Source organism: Meles meles, chromosome 20, assembly GCF_922984935.1.
Source record: "Meles meles chromosome 20, mMelMel3.1 paternal haplotype, whole genome shotgun sequence".
NCBI lineage: Eukaryota > Metazoa > Chordata > Mammalia > Carnivora > Mustelidae > Meles > Meles meles.
The window spans coordinates 37,101,125-37,121,298 of NC_060085.1; the positions used below are offsets into that span (position 1 = coordinate 37,101,125).

Consider the following 20,174-nt stretch of genomic DNA (forward strand, 5'->3'; position numbering starts at 1 on the left):
CAGTCTAAGACTGTTCTCAACACCTGTGTGTCCTAGATAATCAGGAGCTAGATTGTTTAGCAAGCTTATATCGCCATACAAACAGAAGAATAGATTATCTCCTATTTTCCTGCTGCATTGTCATGGAAAATGAGGATGAAATGTCAGTGTTATTCCACAGGTGGCCAATGGAAATAAGTATTTTTCCTGTCTGAGAGTCACACAAAATCAAGGAGCTTTGTGTACACTTTTGTGAATTGTAATCATATGCTTCCTGCAGTATCTTCCCTGAGGAACGTTCTTTCTAATTCTACTCCTTAAAGCTCTGGTCCTTCCTTTCCAGATTGCAAAGTTATTTTGCTTGCTATTTTAGATAACTTCTATAATTTAGTCCTGCCCCTTCCCCCCTCCCCAAGAAGTCTATATGGCCAAATTGATGGGATGAAATGATAGGTTTAAAGAATAATTCATTATACTATCAAGATCTTGGCATGCCAATTGCTGAAAAGACTATTTTGAGCTGTCAGCTCTAAAGCACATATTTTTTCATTGACTGACATGCCAAGCTCTTGATGGAATAATGAATTGTTCCCATTGACATCACCATCTCACACAACCCTTGGGCTCCGTGTAGCATTCATCAGGATGATGAATAACACTGCTGCTCTTTCCCCGGTGTGCCAGCCGAGAAGGGTGAGGTCAGGTACCGGGACGTGCTGAAAAAGGAGGTGGGGGGAGGCCTGAGGTGAGGGTCAGGGGTCCTATAAGGGTCAGCCATCACTGTGGTACACGTCATCCTCTTCCCAACTAAAAATATACGCAAGTCCATGTTTTGACAAAACACCACCTTCCAAATTTCTGCTTTCTTGCTTGGGAAGGGTGTTGTTGTTTTTTTCTGTGACTCGGAAACTATGTGTGGCTACTGCATTCAACTCAGAACCTCAACTCCTCTGACTCAGAGACAAGAAAGGCAAAAAGAACACAACTGCACTCCCATGTGGAATCTGGAAAACAGAACAAATGAATAAACAAACAAAAAGCAGAAACAGATCCATAAATACAGAGAACTCAGAGTTGCCAGGGGGAAGGGTGGTAGTGGGGGGGGGCAGGGAGAGGGGGCGGTTGGGCAAAATGGGTGAAGCGGGAGGGAGGTCCGGGCTTCCGGTTATGGAAGGAATGTCACGAGGATAAAGAGCGCAGCACAGGGATACAGTCGCTGATGTCATAATAGCCTGGTATGCTGACAGATAGCGACACCTCTAGCAAGCCTAGTGTAATGTGGAGAGAAGTGGGATCACTATATTGTATACCCGAAATGTAACAGTGTGTGTTACATGTGTCACAGGTAACAGTGTGTGTCAATTATAATCCAATAAAAAACTTGAAAAAAAGAAAAAAAGAAGGCTCCCAGATAAAAGGCACGGAGGCACTGTCCTTAGCATGGGTCCTATACATATTCCCGAGTCCACTGGTCCTTAGCATGGGTCCTATACATATTCCCGAGTCCATTGTGCTCCTAGGATACCCTTGTCCACTCCTGCATCTCTAGGGTAGCCCAACTCTACCCAGCAAACCTGCCAGGGGCTGTTCAACAAAATGCTGAGCACTGACAAAAGGTCATCGTCCCCAGCAGCACTGATGCGCTGGGCACCTTCCACTCACGTAAAGAGCTCCCTTCCCTGTATTTAAAAGGCAGGCCTGGACCTTCATTGAGACCCATGTCTAGCTTCTGGCCAGTGGTCTCCTCCACCATGTGCCCAGAGCAATGAGCATCAACAGTAACACCTGCTTCAAGCACGTCCCTCCTCCTCCACTGAACAGCAATCCATTTTATTTTATCCAAACTGCACCCCCCCACACCACCAAAAAAAAGACCCCAGCTTTGGTCTCCCCCCATCCTGGTAGTCATTTGCCTACTGATAATGGAAACTCGAAGCTATACAAGGATTTCCTTAAATCTCAGCCCATCCCTAAACACATCAGCAAGTGAATGAACCTTCCACTTCCTGCTCAGGACTAAGAACACTTGAATTTTTTATTTTTTTTTAAAAGATTTTATTTATTTATTTGACAGACAGAGATCACAAGTAGGCAGAGAGGCAGGCAGAGAGAGAGAGGAGGAAGCAGGCTCCCTGCAGAGCAGAGAGCCCGATGTGGGGCTCGATCCCAGAACCCCAGTATCATGACCTGAGCCGAAGGCAGAGGCTTTAACCCACTGAGCCACCCAGGCGCCCCAAATTTTTTAAAAAGACTTTAGGATGAGACCCTCCCATTGGAGCCATGGTGCGGCGGGGCTGCCTTACATAACTGAACTGTGGGTTTATGTCTGTGCATATATTTGCATAGTTCCACATACCACTTGCCATTTAATTGCAGATTTCACAGAGGAAGCACAGTTACGGGGTCCAAACTCCTCACCTCCCAGCTGGGCACGCTGAGACCAGGAGGAGGCAGGCGAGCACACGCGCCCCTGTGAGTGGCGAGACCCTTGGCAGATGCCGACAAACCCACTCAGCGGGGAGCCAAGTTCTAGTCCCACAGCCCTGGTGCCTCGGCGACGCCAGGGACGTCGTTTGCCATCTGGTCTCCCCCTGGCCTGCTCCCTGAGATTCCCTCCCTGGATGGAGCATTCCAGGAGGGCAGACCTCAGGAGCCGGCTGTCCTGGGGCATTGCAGATGCAAGAGCCACGCGACCAAGGGTTGCTCTGGGGCTTAGGGCGCAAGACCCCGGAGTCCCGTGTGTCTGTGTCTTCTTCCTCCTCTTCACCTGCCTCCTTCCTCGTCCTCATCTCCCTCTCTTCTCCCTATTTGTTGAGGCCGCACCATGTGCCAGACATTGGGTTATCCTATGTATGATCCCTGGGGGTCACCTTCCCGGACTCCCCTCCCTCTTCATCTGGAGCATCTCCCTTGGTCATGGCTGGTTCCTGCCCTTCGGGGCACTAACCGCAGTGTAACCGAAGCACCCTCCCCGTGTGGCTATCTGATTAAGGTCGGTCTCCCCCGTTCCCTCAGCCCTGCTTGCCCAGCACAGTGCTTTCCGTGGAGAGGGACGTCACAGCAACCTTGTCACTGGTTCCCTCGGTCCGCTCCATTTACGGATGACAAAACAGAGGCTCCATGAGCATAGGTGGCTCGCCTACTCAGGTCATCCGGGCGGTCAGGGGCACATGGGGCATGGCTGTGACTTTCACTGTTCAGCCACGCAGCCTCTCCTCACGGCTCTGCAAAGCCCCTTTCTCAGGACACTTCACATACCCGCACTTGCCAGATGTCACTACCCTACAGAAGACCTTCCACAGGTCTCCGGAAGTCTCAGCGGGTGAAGTAGACATTATCCACAGGCTACTATGGGTTCTCTTCCCAGAGACAACAGGAGAACTGAGTCAGTCCTGAACCAGCTGTAACATCTTACCCCCATGGGTGAGCACTAGGAACAGGAGCTATCCGCTAGTAACCAAGTAGTCAAGACCTTGTCCAGGATTCCCGGCGGGTGGGTGCTACGGACTTCCACCCAGAAAGCACACTTTTCAATGCTGATAGTGAGAGAAGGAGGAGGGGGACTAGGGGGAGGAGAACTGGGAGGAGGAAAAAAAAAAAGGCAAAAGGAGAACACACCATTCCCAGTTGTTGGTTCTCTTCACGAGTTTAAAAGCAAAGCTACCAAAGAACAGGCCCCTTTTCCCGAGTATTACTTGTGCTCCCTTGTCCTCTGGATTTATTGCTTGCACCCAGTAGTGGCCACCATAAAACTCTTCTTTGCAACAGACCGCTATTTGAATTGCAAAAGCAAGACTATCCAAGAACATACAATCTAGTAAAAAGCAAAAGCAGAGTATTACAAAGCAATTTCCGAGAGGCGATTTGTTTGCATAGCGATACCCGACAGGCAGAACCAGGGGTCCGTCCCCGCTCTGCTTTGCTTTGGTGACGGTGCTTTGAGACGTTCCATCAGCACAGCACGCTTTTAATTTTCCAGAAAAGCAGATGGGGTGACATCCTTGTAAACCAGAGGAGGAAATAACCCTGGTCCCATAGACACTTCTAAAAGCAACTTGTATAAATTCTCTCCCTGAAGTGGCTGAATATCCCCGCATTTTGGAAAAATGTTCCGTAGACAAGACATTTCTCTAGAGGATTGACATTTTTCTATCAGCATAGAATGGCTCCTGCCGTGAGTCAGCGCCTTCTTGCTGTTCTCCTCATTTTCCACCTGCCCCGTGTTGGAAGAGTTGTGTGATGTACGCTTCTTATCTGAAGTTTTTCCTCTTTGTGCTTCCTACAGCCTCCTTTCCAGCCGGCTTTTCAGTTAATCCTGGCCTCTCCCTGTCTCTCCTCGGTCTGTTCACTATGTGTCTAGAACTCCCCTCGTGGGACTCTGGTCCCTGCTTTCTTTCTACCCCCATACAACGCTACAGCTTCATCTCCTACTTGCTGATTCCTCACCCCCTGCCTCCTCTCCCACTGGTCTGATTTCTCCAGCACCTTGGTTTAACCCTCGGCCCAGCCTAGCTTCCCACCTAAAGCAATAGGCACTTCAACAGACTTGTGTCCTTGCCATTTACTTTCCAGATAATTTCTGGAAACTACGCTTGCTTCTTACTGGCATCCTGTAGATTGAATGACCTCAGTGTGAGAGGCATCACTAGATCAGGGTGGCTGGACGGTGTTAAACATGGAGTGGGAAGACCTGGGTCCAAGTCCTTCAACTTCTGTTAGCTTCCATCTCCGGGGCATTGGGTGGGGAGAACCACAGCTGGAGGGCGGGCTCGGCTGTTTCGGAGAGGTTCTTTCAGACACTTTGGGAACTGATCATCCAGTTCAGGATCTGAATGGACAGGGGTCTCGTGGGTGACTGGAAAGTGGCTCATAACTGAACGTGATTCGAGAGAGGAACCGGTAGCTCCGATCTGGCACGTTAGTACCAGAGACGTTGGGGCATTGTCTTCGGATCTCATATGCAAATGTCCCCTCAGAATGGCTGGGTTTTTTATTTACCCTTTGTCTTGTAGTTTCCTGACTGGATAGACTTTGGCTCAGCCATTAATCCCTGGTCCAATCAACTGTGCCCGGGTAGCAGCACTGATTTAACCCACATACAAGGTACAACTGACCAAAGCAATTTCAGCCCCAAAGCACCGCCAGCTTCCCTTCCTCCAGAGGCAGCTGTGCCATAGCAATGGCTTGCGGGTGTCTGGAGAGGGATTCTTGCAACGCTGATCATCACCTTCCTTGAGAAAAAGATCCAGTGATCAAATAAATGTGAAACAGTATTGTCTCTTCCTGTTTAGACATTCACAGCACACATTAGAGTGTCAACGGTTTGGATACACTAACTGCAATAAATAATTCTAGTTAATGTGGCTTGTGGCAACATGTCCCAAGAAAACTATTTTCTACATAACATCTTATTGATACCCACGGAGAGGCTTGGACGAGGGCTAACTTAGACCTCATGAACTGTATGGTGCTACCAGCTTTGTCCCTGTCTCCTAAACCAGCAGCCCCCAACACCTGTGCCTCAAAAACACCGGGGGCATTTGACTACATAGAGTTGGTCAACTGTACCCCCAGAGATTCTGATTCCCTAGGTTTAAGAAGAGGCTTGGAGGTCAGAATCCAAATGCTCCCCAGATACTAGAGCTCTGCATAATCATAGTTCTTTATGTCCTAGCGTAACAACCATATTTAATGGACATATCCTATTGTGCCAGGGACAAAACAAGTGTGCCTGCATTTCTAAAACTCTTTTTCTTTCTTTAAAGACTTTATTTATTTGACAGAGATCACAAGTAGGTAGAGAGACAGGCAGAGAGAGAGGAGGAAGCAGGCTCCTGCTGAGCAGAGAGCCCGACTTGGGGCTCAATCCCAGGAGACTGGGATCATGACCTGAGCTGAAGGCAGAGGCTTTAACCCACTGAGCCACCCAGGCGCCCCATGTATTTTTAAAATTCTATCCTTAAATCTATTTGGGCCGATAGATATCACTGCCAATTTGTAAGCAAGAGAATTGGAAGCTCCACGCAGCTAGGTGACAAGATCACATATCTTATGTGTTGCAAGGCTGAGACGTCAGGGTCTTCTGACTTCTGTGTCTGAGTCCTTTGGTCTCTACAACTTGCCTCTCCCAGGAACCCACCTTTCTTGGTCTGCTACTGGTGCCTGTAACTGGTGGGGCAGTCAACAGACCATGATGGAATGAACAAATGCCATGAAGGACCTCCAAGGTCCCTCTCGGCAAAGCACCTCCAAATTCCGCAACGTGGGATTGCGAAGAATGAAGGATACTCAACAATTTGAGAATTCCATTACGTCACAACCATAGCAAGCCTCAAGGGTCAACGCTCTTTTGTTTATGCTGAAAGCACTGCTTAACTAATGTCCCACTAGCTTTCCGCACGTAGCCTTCAAGGAACGCCTCTGCTCACAGTCTGGGTCTGTGCAAACGAAACCATGCAGCAACTGCAAATGTGATACCCATATGGCCTAGACAAGAAAGGAATTAGCCCCTGAAAAGAACTGAAGAGCTAAGGGGCTATCAATAGATCACAAATAGAGCTCATATCCAAGAAAATTCCTGTGCACATCACTGAGAACACAGCCCACTAACAGCTTCTGTCACTAGACATCATCTTCTGGGGCCAAATGCTTTTTGCACAAGAAGATCGGGGATTATCGCACATGATTCAGCTATTGGCTGTAATTAAGAAATTCCACACTTAAATGTGAAACTGTCCATGAAAATTTTCATACTTTCCCTCAAATAAGGAATGAAAAAAAACCATCACTACGCAGAAGCAAGGTCTTAATTCCTGGCGCTCAGAGGTCCAGAATCTACAGAGATGAAGACAACAGGGCCTCTGGCCACAGAGAGGCATTTGGAAGGGCTTGACTGCCACCTCGTGGTCAAAGTTTGCATTACCATCCAAAGTGAGGGCCCAGGTAACCTGTGCACTGCTTTAAGCCACTTCTTTGATGACAAGAATGCTTATGACATCTTTTGACATGCCCCAATAAGCTAAAAGAAAGGTATTAAAGTGTCTGGCAATAGTCCTTGGTTAGGAATAGGAATAGGGTATTTTAAACCTAAGGCAATCATACCTGAGCTGATTTGCTTTAAATGCCCCTAGTTTTAAAAAAGCACGTTTATTTTTCAAATTCTCTCCATTGACTGTGTTTCAAAGAAAACTATTTTGTAACCACAAGAAAGGGCCTAGCTCCAGGAGTGTTTCCCTATTCTCTATTTCCCCAACTAATTTTTTTTTTTTTTAAAGATTTTATTTATTTACTTGACAGATAGAGATCACAAGTAGGCGGAGAGGCAGGCAGAGGGAGAGGAGGAAGCAGGCTCCCTGCTGAGCAGAGAGCCCAATGCGGGGCTCGATCCCAGAGTCCTGGGATCATGACCTGAGCCGAAGGCAGAGGCTTTAACCCACTGAGCGACCCAGGCGCCCTCCCCAACTAATTTTTGTCTCCCTCTTCCTTCTTCTCCTTATTCCTCTCTCCCCCTCCTACCTCCCTCCCTCCATTTCCTGTAAACTCCTGTTTAATTCCTTCACAAAGAAAGCCCTATATTTAATCTATCTGTTACTTTTTAGCTGTGTAGGTTTGATTAAGTTGCTTTACCTCTCTGCTTTCTGTTTAAACATCTAAAGAATGTTTTTTACATTTTATTTATTTATTTATTTTTAAGATTTTATTTATTTATTTGACAGACAGAGATCACAAGCAGGCAGAGAGAGGAGGAAGCAGGCTCCCTGCTGAGCAGAGAGCCCAATGTGGGGCTCGATCCCAGGACCCTGGGATCATGACCTGAGTGAAAGGCAGAGGCTTTAACCCACTGAGCCACCCAGGCGCCCCTGTTTTTTACATTTTTAAAAGCTTGAGGGGGGACCAACAAACAAGAAGTTGGGACAGAGATCACATAGGGTCCACACAGCCCTTCTACAATACGAAGTACATGATATACACATCTCCATCCCAGAGTCAGCTTCCCAGAGAACACAACCTAAGGGATCCTTTTGCAGTCTGTTCCCAGCACAATAGCTAGAGTTTTCCTGTTCACAGTAAGTCAGATCATTAGCCCTTCCTGCAATTCAACAGCTCCCATTTTATCAGACAAGAGTCTTGCCATCCGCACCCCAGTCTCAGAACCTGTCATCCCTTACTCCTCTGCCCCTCAGTCACTCCACTTACACTGGTTTCCTTGCGTTTCCTCAAATGTGCCAGGCATGCCCCTGCCTCAGGACCTTTGCATGTACTGTTTTGTTTTCTTGAAATGCTCTTCGCCCAGTTATCTGCCGTTGCTTCCTGGGTTGCGTACTCCAAATTATGACTCAAATGTTACCTCATTGAAGACTTTTCTCAAACTCTGCTTAGGTGTAACCAACTCCAAATCACCCCAGGAATCCACCTGCATTCCTTGCTCCTGCTCTAGCTTTCTCTCTAGCATGTATCAGCATCTGGCACACAGCATATTTTACTTATTTATATTGCTTCATGCCTGTCTCCTCCACCAGAATGCAAGTTCCATGAGGGCAAGTAATTTTTTTGTTCTTCTCACCACTATATTCCCAGAACCTAAAATAGTAGCTGGTACACGGTAGTTATTCAATATTTTTTGGATAAGCAAGCGAGTAACAGAATGGAAAGCTATGGATGTGGGACCAGAAGAACCATGATCTTTAGGGAAGTCCCTTAAACAGCATCTGACTTTTTTCTTGGGAAAAATGAGAACAATACTTCTTACGTCATTTTTGTAAAAGTTACACACTATACCACATGTGAAAGCATCATATAATTAACTGCTAAACAAACATAAAGCATAGTTTTTCCTGAAAGTGATTTCTTCATCAGCGAGCTATTTAATTTTTCTAATCTAAAGCTACTAGATTGCCAAAGAGTAAGCGTGTAACAGTCGGACACAGAAAACCTTGAAAAGTGTTCCAGTATTCAAATAAAATATAAAAAGATTTATTCCAAAGTCATACCCAAAATGTACAATGAAATCCATCTCTTTTCAAGACTTAATTTTTTAAAAGCCCTCTTTACATTTAAATTTTATAGCCATTTAAAGATCTTTCACTCCCATATAAAAAGTCTGATAAAAGTTAATTCTATAAAGTGTCAAATGTACTCATTTATATAAAAAGCATTCTTTCTACAAATGCAAAATATTCAAATATAATAGTTGTATTCTGCAATTGTCCTCAGTTTCTGGAATTCTTGCTAGTCTAGAGAATTGCATTTCTACATACTTCTTAAAATGAGGTAAGAATATAGACATTGACTTTTTTTCCATTCACACATTTTTTTTCAGATGCTTATGCCTCCCTGATGGAAAGTGCAACGCTGCCTTCACATTCTTTTCAAGCAAAATCTTTTCCCCGTGGTGACTCACTATCCTGCACAAAGAGCAACCACACCATTCACTGAAAAATTCATGGGTTGTAATTTCTTTTACACAATTTTAACACCCAAATCAAAGCTATTACTACAGGGAAGCACTACTGACTTTACAGAGATTTTAATAAATATCCCTAACTCTAGAAGACTGTTCATAATCCTTTAAAGCAGGGGTCAGCCAACTTGTTCTGTAAAGGTCTCAATAACCAAAATAACAAATATTTTGGGTTTCTCAGGTTACTTCTCTGTTGCATATTCTCTCTTTTTTTCCCCTTACAATGCTAAAATGTTTTTTTAAAAAAAATTCTCAGCTCTGCTAATCCTCTACTTGAAAAAATAGAAGTCATTCATCCTAAATTAGATTTCTCAAGTGTTAATAAAATGTAAACTTCACATTTTGCGGAAAATGAAATCCATGGTTTCTGACCCCTGAATTGAAAGTTCATCAACAGTGAGAAATTAATTCCGAAGTGTGGGTCTGCATTTCAGAGATTCTTTTTAATCAATGCTACTTTCTCGTGGTTTTTCATTTTGAAATGGATAATTCACATGCGACTTTACTTACTTTTGGGGGGGGGTCTAGATTTTTGATCGGGAAAAATGCTCCTTCATGTGGCTACTGTGAAGCCTGCGAACTCACAGGGGAATCCGTGTGTGCTAAAAGAGGTAGATGGCACACACAGGTGTATGCCGTCACGGTCCGTGCACACCGGAAACAACACTTTGATGAATAAATGCGGCATAAAGGCTCTCCAAGGCTAAGAAGGAATTAGTGGAAACCAGCTAGAAGTATACCCGAAGACGTTCCAAGGGATATTCTGATTTGTTTTTATCACATGTAGTTGTTACGTTTTGGGAAAACATGATTTGCATCTGAAATCCATTAGAAAAATTACTGCAGCAGCAGGGTTTATACAAATTTTTGGTGCATATAACCTGGACATCACTTAGAAGATACAGCAGAGAATTCTGTGGGACTTGGTCTGGACTCTGAGAAGGTAAAACAGACCTGTTTCTAACACTGTTTGATCTCTAACATGGAGTAAGCTACCTACAGTTAGGTTCTGAGAATCACAACAGTGTGTGTGTGTGTGTGTGTGTGTGTGTGTGTGTGTGTGTGTGTGTGTGTGTGTGTTTTCCTTTCCTACCGCAAACAGTGTTAGAAACAGATTTTGGCAAATAAAAAAGCTTCCGTGAATTTACTTAAAAATAACACAAACAAGTTGGAAGCCTCTAGAATTATAATCCCATGGTAATCTACAAAAACATTTACAAATTCTAAAGCCAAGAAACGTGAAAACTTTGGTAGACCTAAGAAGCTCAAATGTACTAGCGAGCCTAGTACAGCCTTATTTTTGAACTATGAAGAAGAAAGTTTTCAGTGCAAAAACAGTATCTTGATAAATAGCTATGACACAAAAATCACAGGAAACAGTTGAAGACTCTAAAACACTTAAGTACTATCCTGAAGGCATGTTTTGGTATAGAAAAGGTAATTTGGGGCTAGGAAATAACAAGGTGTTTTACTGACTTAAACGTGACGCTGGGTGGTGGACTATTTAAACAAACAGACTTTTGCAAACTGATTCAGCACACTTATAGCTCATCACGTTTTTTCTTAAATGGCCACTTTGGGTGTTGTACCACGTGGTCTGCAGCCTGAAGGACAAGGTACATGAATTCTTCTACATCGAAAGAGTAGTTGGTAAATTTCGGATGTTCCCCCAGAGTTGGGTGGTGGCCCTACAAAACCAAACCAAAACATAAATCTGTAAGTCACCGAGGACATGGTTTTCTGAACAGGAATAAAATTATTTTACTTTGGCCAAGGCAACTGTCCCAATAAAACTTTATTTATAAAAACCGGTTGGGGGCCAGATTTGGCCTACTGCTCTATAGTTTGTTGATCCCTCCTATATATAATTTAATAGATCTTCCTAGGCCCAAATTTCCCCAAGTTATCTTCTTAACATACAGATACAGAGTTTTGAATTTTCCTTTTGCCCTAACTTGCAAATTAAAATTTAACTCACTGTTCCAGAGAAGAAGAGTTTATCTTTGGATTGAAGTTTAATGATAGTTTCTCAATAGATATTTTACACCAATGAAAAAGCAAAATGAGGTGAAAAGAAAAAAAACAAAAACACAAAACAAGGTGAGTTTCATCATTGAACTTTACCTTATCCTGAGGAAAGACTTTGTTCTGCCTTCGCCAGGTGATGTAGTGGATGCCCCTGAGCCTGGCCAGGTCTAAGTAACAGCGCTCATCTTCACAGTTGTACCTGAGGACACAAGGGCACGCACACATGAGACCTGTGTCCAGGGGTTTCGCCAAATCAACCCTTTTCTGAGAAATAACACACCTCCTAACTACGTTCCTGCAAAAGGTTGCGTAACTAGTATACAAGATCAATGGGGAGGGGCGCCTGGGTGGCTCAGTGGGTTAAAGCCTCTGCCTTCGGCTCAGGTCATGATCTCAGGGTTCTGGGATCGAGCCCCGCATCAGGCTCTCCGCTCAGCAGGGAGCCTGCTTCCTCCTCTCTCTCTGCCTGCTTGTGATCTCTCTCTCTCTGTCAAATAAATAAATAAAATCTTTAAAAAAAAAAAAATAAGATCAATGGGGATTATTTTTTTTTAATTTATTTATTTTTTTCAGCGTAACAGTATTCATTGTTTTTGCACAACACCCAGTGCTCCATGCAATAGATGGGGATTATTTTTTAAACAGCTTCATAACTTGGCTACCTCAACTTTAAAAAACCAAACAGGATCAAGGTTTGGAAGGAACCGAAGTTTATCAACTGGACTGACTGCCTGTGAACTTGGTACTATCTCCTGATGCCCAGTCTACATGCACCGAAGGGGACTTAGGGGAGGTACCACATCCGAGGGCACACAGCGTGGGAAGCACAAACAGCCCAATCTGCCCAGCTCCAAGGCCTAAGGGTTATCAGTCACAACTCTTTCTTTCCTTCTTCCCCTCCTTCCTTCTTTACCGCCCTCCTCCCCTCTCTCCCTCTCTCTGGGACAAATGAAGTGCTGAGACAGAATCCATAATTCTCCGACTATTTCTCTAATGTATCTGTATTTCAGAGATTTTTGCAGAATGTGGGAAGTTCACAACTTTTTTCTAAATAGTCTCCCATTTAAAATACTGAGTGAGGGGCGCCTAGGGGGCTCAGCAGGTTAAGCCTCTGCCTTCGGCTCAGGTCATGATCTCAAGGTCCTGGGATCAAGCCCTGCATCGGGCTCTCTGCTCAGCCAGAAGCCTGCTTGCCCCCTCTCTTTCTGCCTGCCTCTCTGCCTACTTGTGATCTCTGTCTGTCAAATAAATAAATAAAATCTTTAAAAATAAATAAATAAAATAAAACAAAATACTGAGTGAAATCTTGGCGTTCGGACACAGAGAGAGAAAGGAGGTAAGAGTAACCGCTGCTGGCGTGTCCAGAACGAAAGATGAGGCATGGTGTCCAGGGGAGAATTACCAAGGGGGAGGAGGTCACGTCCCCATAACCACCCACCCAGTTAGAGGAGCGCCCCGGAAAGATCACTTTCACTTGAATCCTCAGTTTTCCTATCGATGGGATCAGTGAGCACAAGGCAGACTTGTGTTTTGGAACCATGCTTTTCTGAGACATACAGGTTCTTGAACCAGTTTGAATGGTAGAAAACACATAAAATGTACCATCTTGTCCACTCTTAGGCGTACAGTTCAGTAGTGTTATGTGTATTCATGTTGTACAACCAAATCCCCCATCTTGCAAAACAGAAACTCACTTCCAGGCAACACGAACTCTTCACTTTCCTCTCTGCCCCCGCACCCCTCAGTGGGCCCCTGGCAACCCCCATTTCAGGCTCCGTCTCTATGAACCGGATTCCTCTGGGTACCTCACATAAGTGACATCACACAGTGTGTGTCCTTTCATGACTAGCTGATCCCACTTAACATAATGTCCTCGGGGTTCGTCCACGTTATGGCCTGTGACAGGATCCTCTCCTTTTCTAAGGCTGGCTGAGGCAGAGGTATGCAGATAGCCACACTTCATGTTCTGTGGACCCATTCATCCGCCGGTGGACATGCGGGTGGCTACTGGGAACAATGCTGCCATGAGCACAGCTATGCAACATACGGGTTTCCTCGTACCACAATAATGACACAGAGGGCAGAGAGATGATCACAGCCTGAGAGGCACACAGGAACGAGCTTTGAGACAGAAGTCACAGAATCGCATCTCCCACATTATCGTGAGATGGAGGGAGAAAGCAGAATTTGCTTGCTAAGTAAATGGTGACTTCGTATTTTTAACTTGAGGTCTCTTTTCTTTCTAGAAGCCTATATGATGGGACTTGCCTGTAAAGAGTAAATGTTACACCTTTTGAAGGTCTGAATGACCGTCTCGGCATGCATAAAAAGCATTATTCGCCCAATAGAAAGCTGTCTCCAAACACTTACAGTTCAAATACAGCAGCCCAGTCTGGAAGGAAAAGTAAATGGGTAAGACCAGCTCCGTGCATTCCAATAAATATGTCTGTGTTATGAGTGATCCTCAGCTGATCCAAAAACCCGAGTTCCCTGCGACCGTACGGAACAACAAAAGACAGATGGGGAGAGGAGAGAAACTGTTAAGATGACTTAGCTCATGACGCATGGTAACAATATCTATACATGTGCATTTCCCAATTTAAATCGCATTCCACTATGGTGTTTTACCAATTTCAAGCCTACTTCAGTAATTAATAACTTAATAATTTAATAATTCAACATTGTTTTCTAAGTACGCTCACTTTTTTAAAAACTTAAATGCATTTATTTTTAGGATTTCATTTTTTAAAAGTAATCTCTATACAATGTGGGGCTTGAACTCACAACCCCGAGATCAACCGTTCCAAGTTCTACCCAGCCAGGTGCCCCTAAATGCATTTATTTTAGAAGGAAACTTTTAGAACTCTCTTAAATGAAAAACCAGTAACATGGGTCAAACTAAACAGTAAAAGCAGACATAGTCAAAAGAAAAAGATTCGGATCTAGGCAGATCCCACAGAAGGCAAAGCTCTGAGCCTGAAGCTTGCTCTTTCTTTATGAAAAGGGAAATTAGGCACTAAAGAGATGTTGTGCTATACTAGCATCAGACTGAAAACAACTTCCTTAAGATAATAATAGATTTTTTTTTTACTTTAAAACATTTTTTTAAAAAATTTTATTTATTTATTTATTTGTCAGAGAGAGAGCGAGCCTGCGCACACACAAGCAGGCTGAGTGGCAGGCAGAGGTGGAGGGAGAAGCAGGCTCCATGCTGAGCAGGAAGCCCGATGCGGGACTCGATCCCAGGACCTAGATCATGACCTGAGCCGAAGGCATCAGCTTAACCGACTGAGCCACCCAGGCGTCCCTAGATTCTTTTTTAATAAAAAAATTCTCCTTGTGTGACTGAAGTTTATTCAGTGCCATCTGGGTACACCTAAAATTAGCTCAGACACCACCAAGGCATTGTCCTGCCTTTGTGACAAACTAATCCACAATTTTATGCACACTAAGATCATAAAAGTGTCCTCCGAATTCAAGACCCTAAAAAAACATGCCAACTCTGAATGCAAAGTCAGTGCCAAAAAAGTTCACTGAAATGAGGCTGGCAAGAAACACCAGACTAAGTATAATCCTCTGAACACACATAGGGGCATCAGATCTTCCAGTCCCGCTTACCCAAAGGGAAAAAAAATGACCAAGATTATTTGGGATTTAAGAAGAGAATGAGAATTTCCAGCTTCTCCTATTTTATTTTTTTAAAGATTCTATTTATTTATTTGCTTGAGAGAAAAAGAGGAAGAGAGAGAATGAGTGAGTGGTAGGGGGTGCAGAGGAAGAGGGACAAGCAGACTCCAGGCTGAGTGCAGAGCCCGACGCAGGGCTCGATCTCACCACCCTGAGGTCGTGACATGAGCTGAAATCAGACACCTCACCGACTGAGCCACCCTGGCACCCCCAGCTCCTCCTCTTTAAAGAGCGTTGAAAGGAAGTCAGAAGGCACCACGCGCATGTCTCACAAGAGGCGCATGTGCCTTGGTTTCTCCAGGAATGACAGCTGATGCCGGGGGAAGGAGGAGTCTGTGCCCAGGTGGCTAGAACCCCGGAGTCTGAGGATAAGGAAGCAAAGCTCCATGTACTGTAATAGTAAGGGTTCCCTCAGACTGGCAAGGTCTGAATTTATTGTCACTCCTCCTTCATCTGAAAAAAACCTGTATATCCTAAAAGCCAGTCAACGTCACAGCGTCCAAGGTGCCCTCCCCAGTTATGTCAGCCTGACCTCGGGCCCTCTTCTTCCTCCGTGTCTTCCCGAGGCAATGACGGTAGCCACCATTGCACCGTGTAATCCGTAAGACAGGAGTAGTTTGCCACCCTCCTAGGACTGTGGGAAGAGTGAGATGAGATAAAGCATAAAAGTAAGTCCCAACAAATGGTAGCTGTTCTTACGACTGCTATTTATTTGTATTCTGGGTCTGGGGTCCTCAAGACCAGAGCCATGCCATCCTCCGTAACTGGATTCTCTCTCAGAGCCTGTGACCAGCTGGCAGGTACGTAATAAAGATTTATTGTATAAATGAATGGCTGCATGAATGAATAAGGTGTGGAAACTCCCCTGCTTACTCTTAAGTTGTTTTTTTGTTTTTTAAAGTAGGCTCCACACCCGCTATGGGGCTCGAACTCACAACCTTAGAGTCACACGGTCTGCGGACTGAGCCAGCCAGACGATGCCCTTCTTACTGTTAAGTTCTAACTCATCAATAACAGAGACCCATATGCTGGTATGTGGATACTTTTTCTTTTTTTAACATAGAAACTGTTTGTAGTGTTAAATTTGGAAAACAAGACATTGACTGTAGGTGGGCAAGCGGAGGACAGAAGAGTCTTCCTTCTGGGCTTTTCTCAACACTGCTTGACTTTTTCAACCAGGAACAGGTGCTACTTTACAGCATTGTTGTTTTTATATACACAGGGCTTACCTTGACAGTAAATGTTAGGCATATTCTATCTTTCTAAGCCTTTTGCTTATGTTGGAGCTTTAAAAGAAATGCAAATACTCTGTAACATTTTTAGAAACTTCATATTTCTCTCTGACCCTCAAATTATTCCCACAGAACTAATTTTAGGCCAACCATGGAGACCCAGCATCTAGCAGGACAAATTAGGCCAGGAACATTTTAACATTTTTTTTAAATTCAGAATTAGTTGCCAACTGTGTGTGTGTGTGTGTGTGTGTGTGTGTGTGTGTGTGTGTGTGTGTGTTTAAGATTTATTTATTTATTTTTGAGAGAGGGAGACAGCCTGCGTGTGGGGGAAGGACAGAGGAAGAGGAGAGAAAGAATCCCAAACCAGACCCTGGGTCGAGTGCGGAGACTAGTGTAAGGCTTCATCTAGGGACCCTGAGCTCACGACCTGAGCTGAAACCAAGAGTCAGACACTTAACAGACTGCACCACTCTGGCGGCCCCCCGCTTTTTTTTTTTTTTTTTTGCACCACCTTTTAAAAATTCAGAAATTTCGGGGCACCTGGGTGGCTCAGTGGGTTAAGTCTCTGCCTTCGGCTCATGTCATGATCTCAGGGTCCTGGAATCGAGCCCCGCATCGGGCTCTCTGCTCAGCAGGGAGCTTGCTCCCCCCTCTCTCTCTCTGCCTGCCTCTCTGCCTGCTTGTGATCTCTGCCTGTCAAATAAATAAAATCTTTTAAAAAAACGGTATTGTAAAAATTCAGAAATTTCAAATGAAAATGTTAATTTGAAAAAAGAAATCTGGACTTGCCATGTATCTTGAACAATTAGATGGTGTCGAAACTTCAGACCCCCACACTGCTGAGGAGAAACCAACCCTGTGCACCCAGGGTCCCCTCTCGCTCACGTCACTCCCAGAGGTGTCTGTCTGCCTCTTCCGGTCTATCAGCACCCATAGCTCCCATCAGAAAAACCCTTCTGAGGCCCCATTAATGCATCCAAGCAAAAGACAACAGCGCCTGCCCAGGAGTGGGATATTACTTACTTATATTTGTAATCGACAATCTGTACCTCAAGTGTAGACACCGTTTTCAGTGCATTTACCAGCTAGGGGGGAAAAAAAACAGTTAGGACATCTTTTGCTTCCTTCTCTTCTGTTTTATTTTCCTTTGAGTCCTAAAAGGTCTTATTTTCATCCATAATATTTTCCGGTGTTACGTATCACTGAGGTCTATTGTCTTAACCTTTAACTGCTTCCAATGCAGATCTCACCCCTCGGTCACATCACCTCCGTAAAATCCCACTGCGCTGGGTTTGCTTGTCATGAAGGCTGAAAGCAGAACGTTCATGGGAGGGAAGTGCTCACCTCCCACTACGTGTTAGCTGCTACTATTACTACTTGCTAGTTAGTCCTGCAATTTTTCAACCTAGACGGGGCACCTACCTTGTTCCTGGCTTTAGGTTAAGAGTTTTCTCCCTATCCTTTATCTCATCTCAGACAAACTACTTGTGCTTTTGGCCTTATCTTCTGAAAACAATGAATTTTTGGCAGAAGATCTACACAGAAAGACAATTATTCTCTCAGTAAACAGAAAGTAACAAAGCACAATGAACCTAGTAGCAGAAATACAGCCATGGTTCTCCATGTCCCCACACGGTGGGTCACGGCTATCCGGAAATGTTCGCTCTTGTATCTTCTTGCCTGTGGTGTGCGCTCCTACAACAGCGATGGTAATAAAAGTGTCACTTCCACTGTGTTGGCAATGCTCAGTGCTTTAGGTGTTGGTCACTGAATCCTCATACACGTCTCATACCAAGTAAATACTATTTTACACCTATTTTTTAAAGTAATCTCTACAGGCCTCTGCGGGGCCTGAACTCACGATCCCAAGATCAAGAGTCACATGCTCCTCTGACCGAGCCAGCCTCAGGCACCCCCGTATACCTACCATTTTATTTTTTTAAATAGTTTATTTATTTATCTATTTGAGAGAGGGAGAGCGCCACACGTGTGAATGAGGAGATGGGGGGGCAGGGAACGGAGGGGAGGGAATCTCCAGCAGACTGCGCTGAGACCGGGGAGCCCTACGCAGGACTTGATCTCACGACCCTGAGATCATGAGATCATCTGGGCTGAAACTAAGAGTCAGACACTTAACTGACTGAATCACCCAGGCTTCCCCGACCCCGACCCTGCCACCATAGGCCTATTTTTAAATGATACAGTGGAGGCGCAGAGATGTTAAGGAACTTTCCCAGGATCTTGCAGCTAGCAGAGAGCAGAGCCAAAATTAAATCTAGGTCCTCTGACCCTGGAACCTATGTTTTTAGGCAATGCCGTGGAAAAAGCAACAGGCAGGGACTTAGATCCAATCCCCTCCCCCGTTACATACATACACACAGTCACGGAATGGAAGTTTCTCTCTCTAGACACCGCCTGAGTCCCCTGAATGTACTGGTTATGTCAGGGAGTTGAAGGAGTGAGGATAGGCCGGAATTCCGCTTTCCGGGAGTGAATTAATCCGTGGGCATGAGCCCTGGTCTTGTAATGAGAATCTCGTCCCAGAGGGTCCTTGAACAAACAGGTTTTTGTTTATTTGCTTGCTTGCTTGTTTTTACAATTTCTGGTCACACCGTGGAGGTGGCCACAGCCCCGGACATGATTATGCACCCCAGAGGTTGGGCAGAACTGCAGGAACTGGCATTTAACAAGAGCATCTGGATTTTGTTATTTTAAAGATTTTATTCATTCATCTGAGAGAGGGAGAGAAAACACAAGCAGTGGGAGGGACAGAGGGAGAGGGAGAGGCAGACTCCCCGCTGAGCAGGGAGGCCGATGTGGGACTTGATTCCAGGACTCTGAGATCACTACCTGAGCCGAAGGCAGCCTCTTCACTGAATGAGCCCCTCAGGGGACCCTGGGTTTTATGATCTATTCATGAATCAGGGTAGACTCAAAGGGCCTTTCTTCTCTGCTGGGTAGCTACCTTTTCCAGCGATGCCAGTCACTGGGAGAAAAGCAGCCAGTGGGTGCTCTTTGGCTTAGAGTTCAGATCTGAACTGTCAAGTCCCCCTGCAGGCAACATCGTTCGCACAGTCCGTGGGGCCAGAGGTGAGCATGTCGCTGGCTATGCTGCGGCCCCCACTGGTGTTACCCCTTCGTGCTGGACCACTGGTCAGGGTCTGATGCTGCTCCTTGGCCAGCCGTCCCGACGGACGGGGAGCCGAGGCGGGTCAGCGTCCTCTCACATTCACTTGTGTTGGGGCAGTAGAGCTCTCTGGTTAAGACGCAGCCTCAGACCCTAACGATATCAGCTCGCCCCCCATTCATCTCCTCCCTCGCTGGGTGACCTAAAGCATGTTTTGTAACCTCTAAGCCTGCATGTTCTTGTCTAAAACAGAGTAATAATAAAATAGGAACCTTATGCGTTTGCTGGGAGCTTTGGAGAACATGCAGGGGGAGCACACAGTACCATGCCTGGCCCATAATTAGCACTGGGTCTGTATTGTGTCCGCCAATATGCCCTAGTGATCTGCTGGTCCGTCTATGTGATGCAGCACTGCATCACTTGATACATTTTTATTTCCAGGTCTTTAACACACATACACACACACACACTGCTCATTTCTTCCACCCACAGCTTCCAATTGATGTCTCATTACACCATATGTTCATGTCCTCCATAATCCATATGGATCTCAAGACACTAATTACATAATTTTGATCTGCCTGTTACACACCCAAATTAATCTGCGTAAAACATTCTACCCATCCAAACCTGCTTCCAGTCCCCTCCTCGTGAACTT

The 20,174-nt window shown here is 45.1% G+C and overlaps 1 protein-coding gene across 3 annotated transcripts in view; it reads right to left on the reverse strand.

The window, feature by feature from the left end:
- Positions 1-8,922: 8,922 nt before the first annotated feature.
- Positions 8,923-20,174, reverse strand: part of EOGT (EGF domain specific O-linked N-acetylglucosamine transferase) — a 39,188-nt gene continuing 27,936 nt past the window's right edge. For all 3 annotated transcript variants that reach the window (XM_045992184.1, XM_045992185.1, XM_045992183.1), the window contains 4 exons: positions 17,413-17,474; positions 13,838-13,957; positions 11,564-11,666; positions 8,923-11,127 (listed from right to left, as the gene is read on the reverse strand). In XM_045992184.1, the coding sequence (XP_045848140.1) occupies positions 10,981-11,127; positions 11,564-11,666; positions 13,838-13,957; positions 17,413-17,474 (432 nt within the window). In that variant the 3' untranslated portion in view covers positions 8,923-10,980. The remainder of the gene's footprint in view (positions 11,128-11,563; positions 11,667-13,837; positions 13,958-17,412; positions 17,475-20,174) is intronic.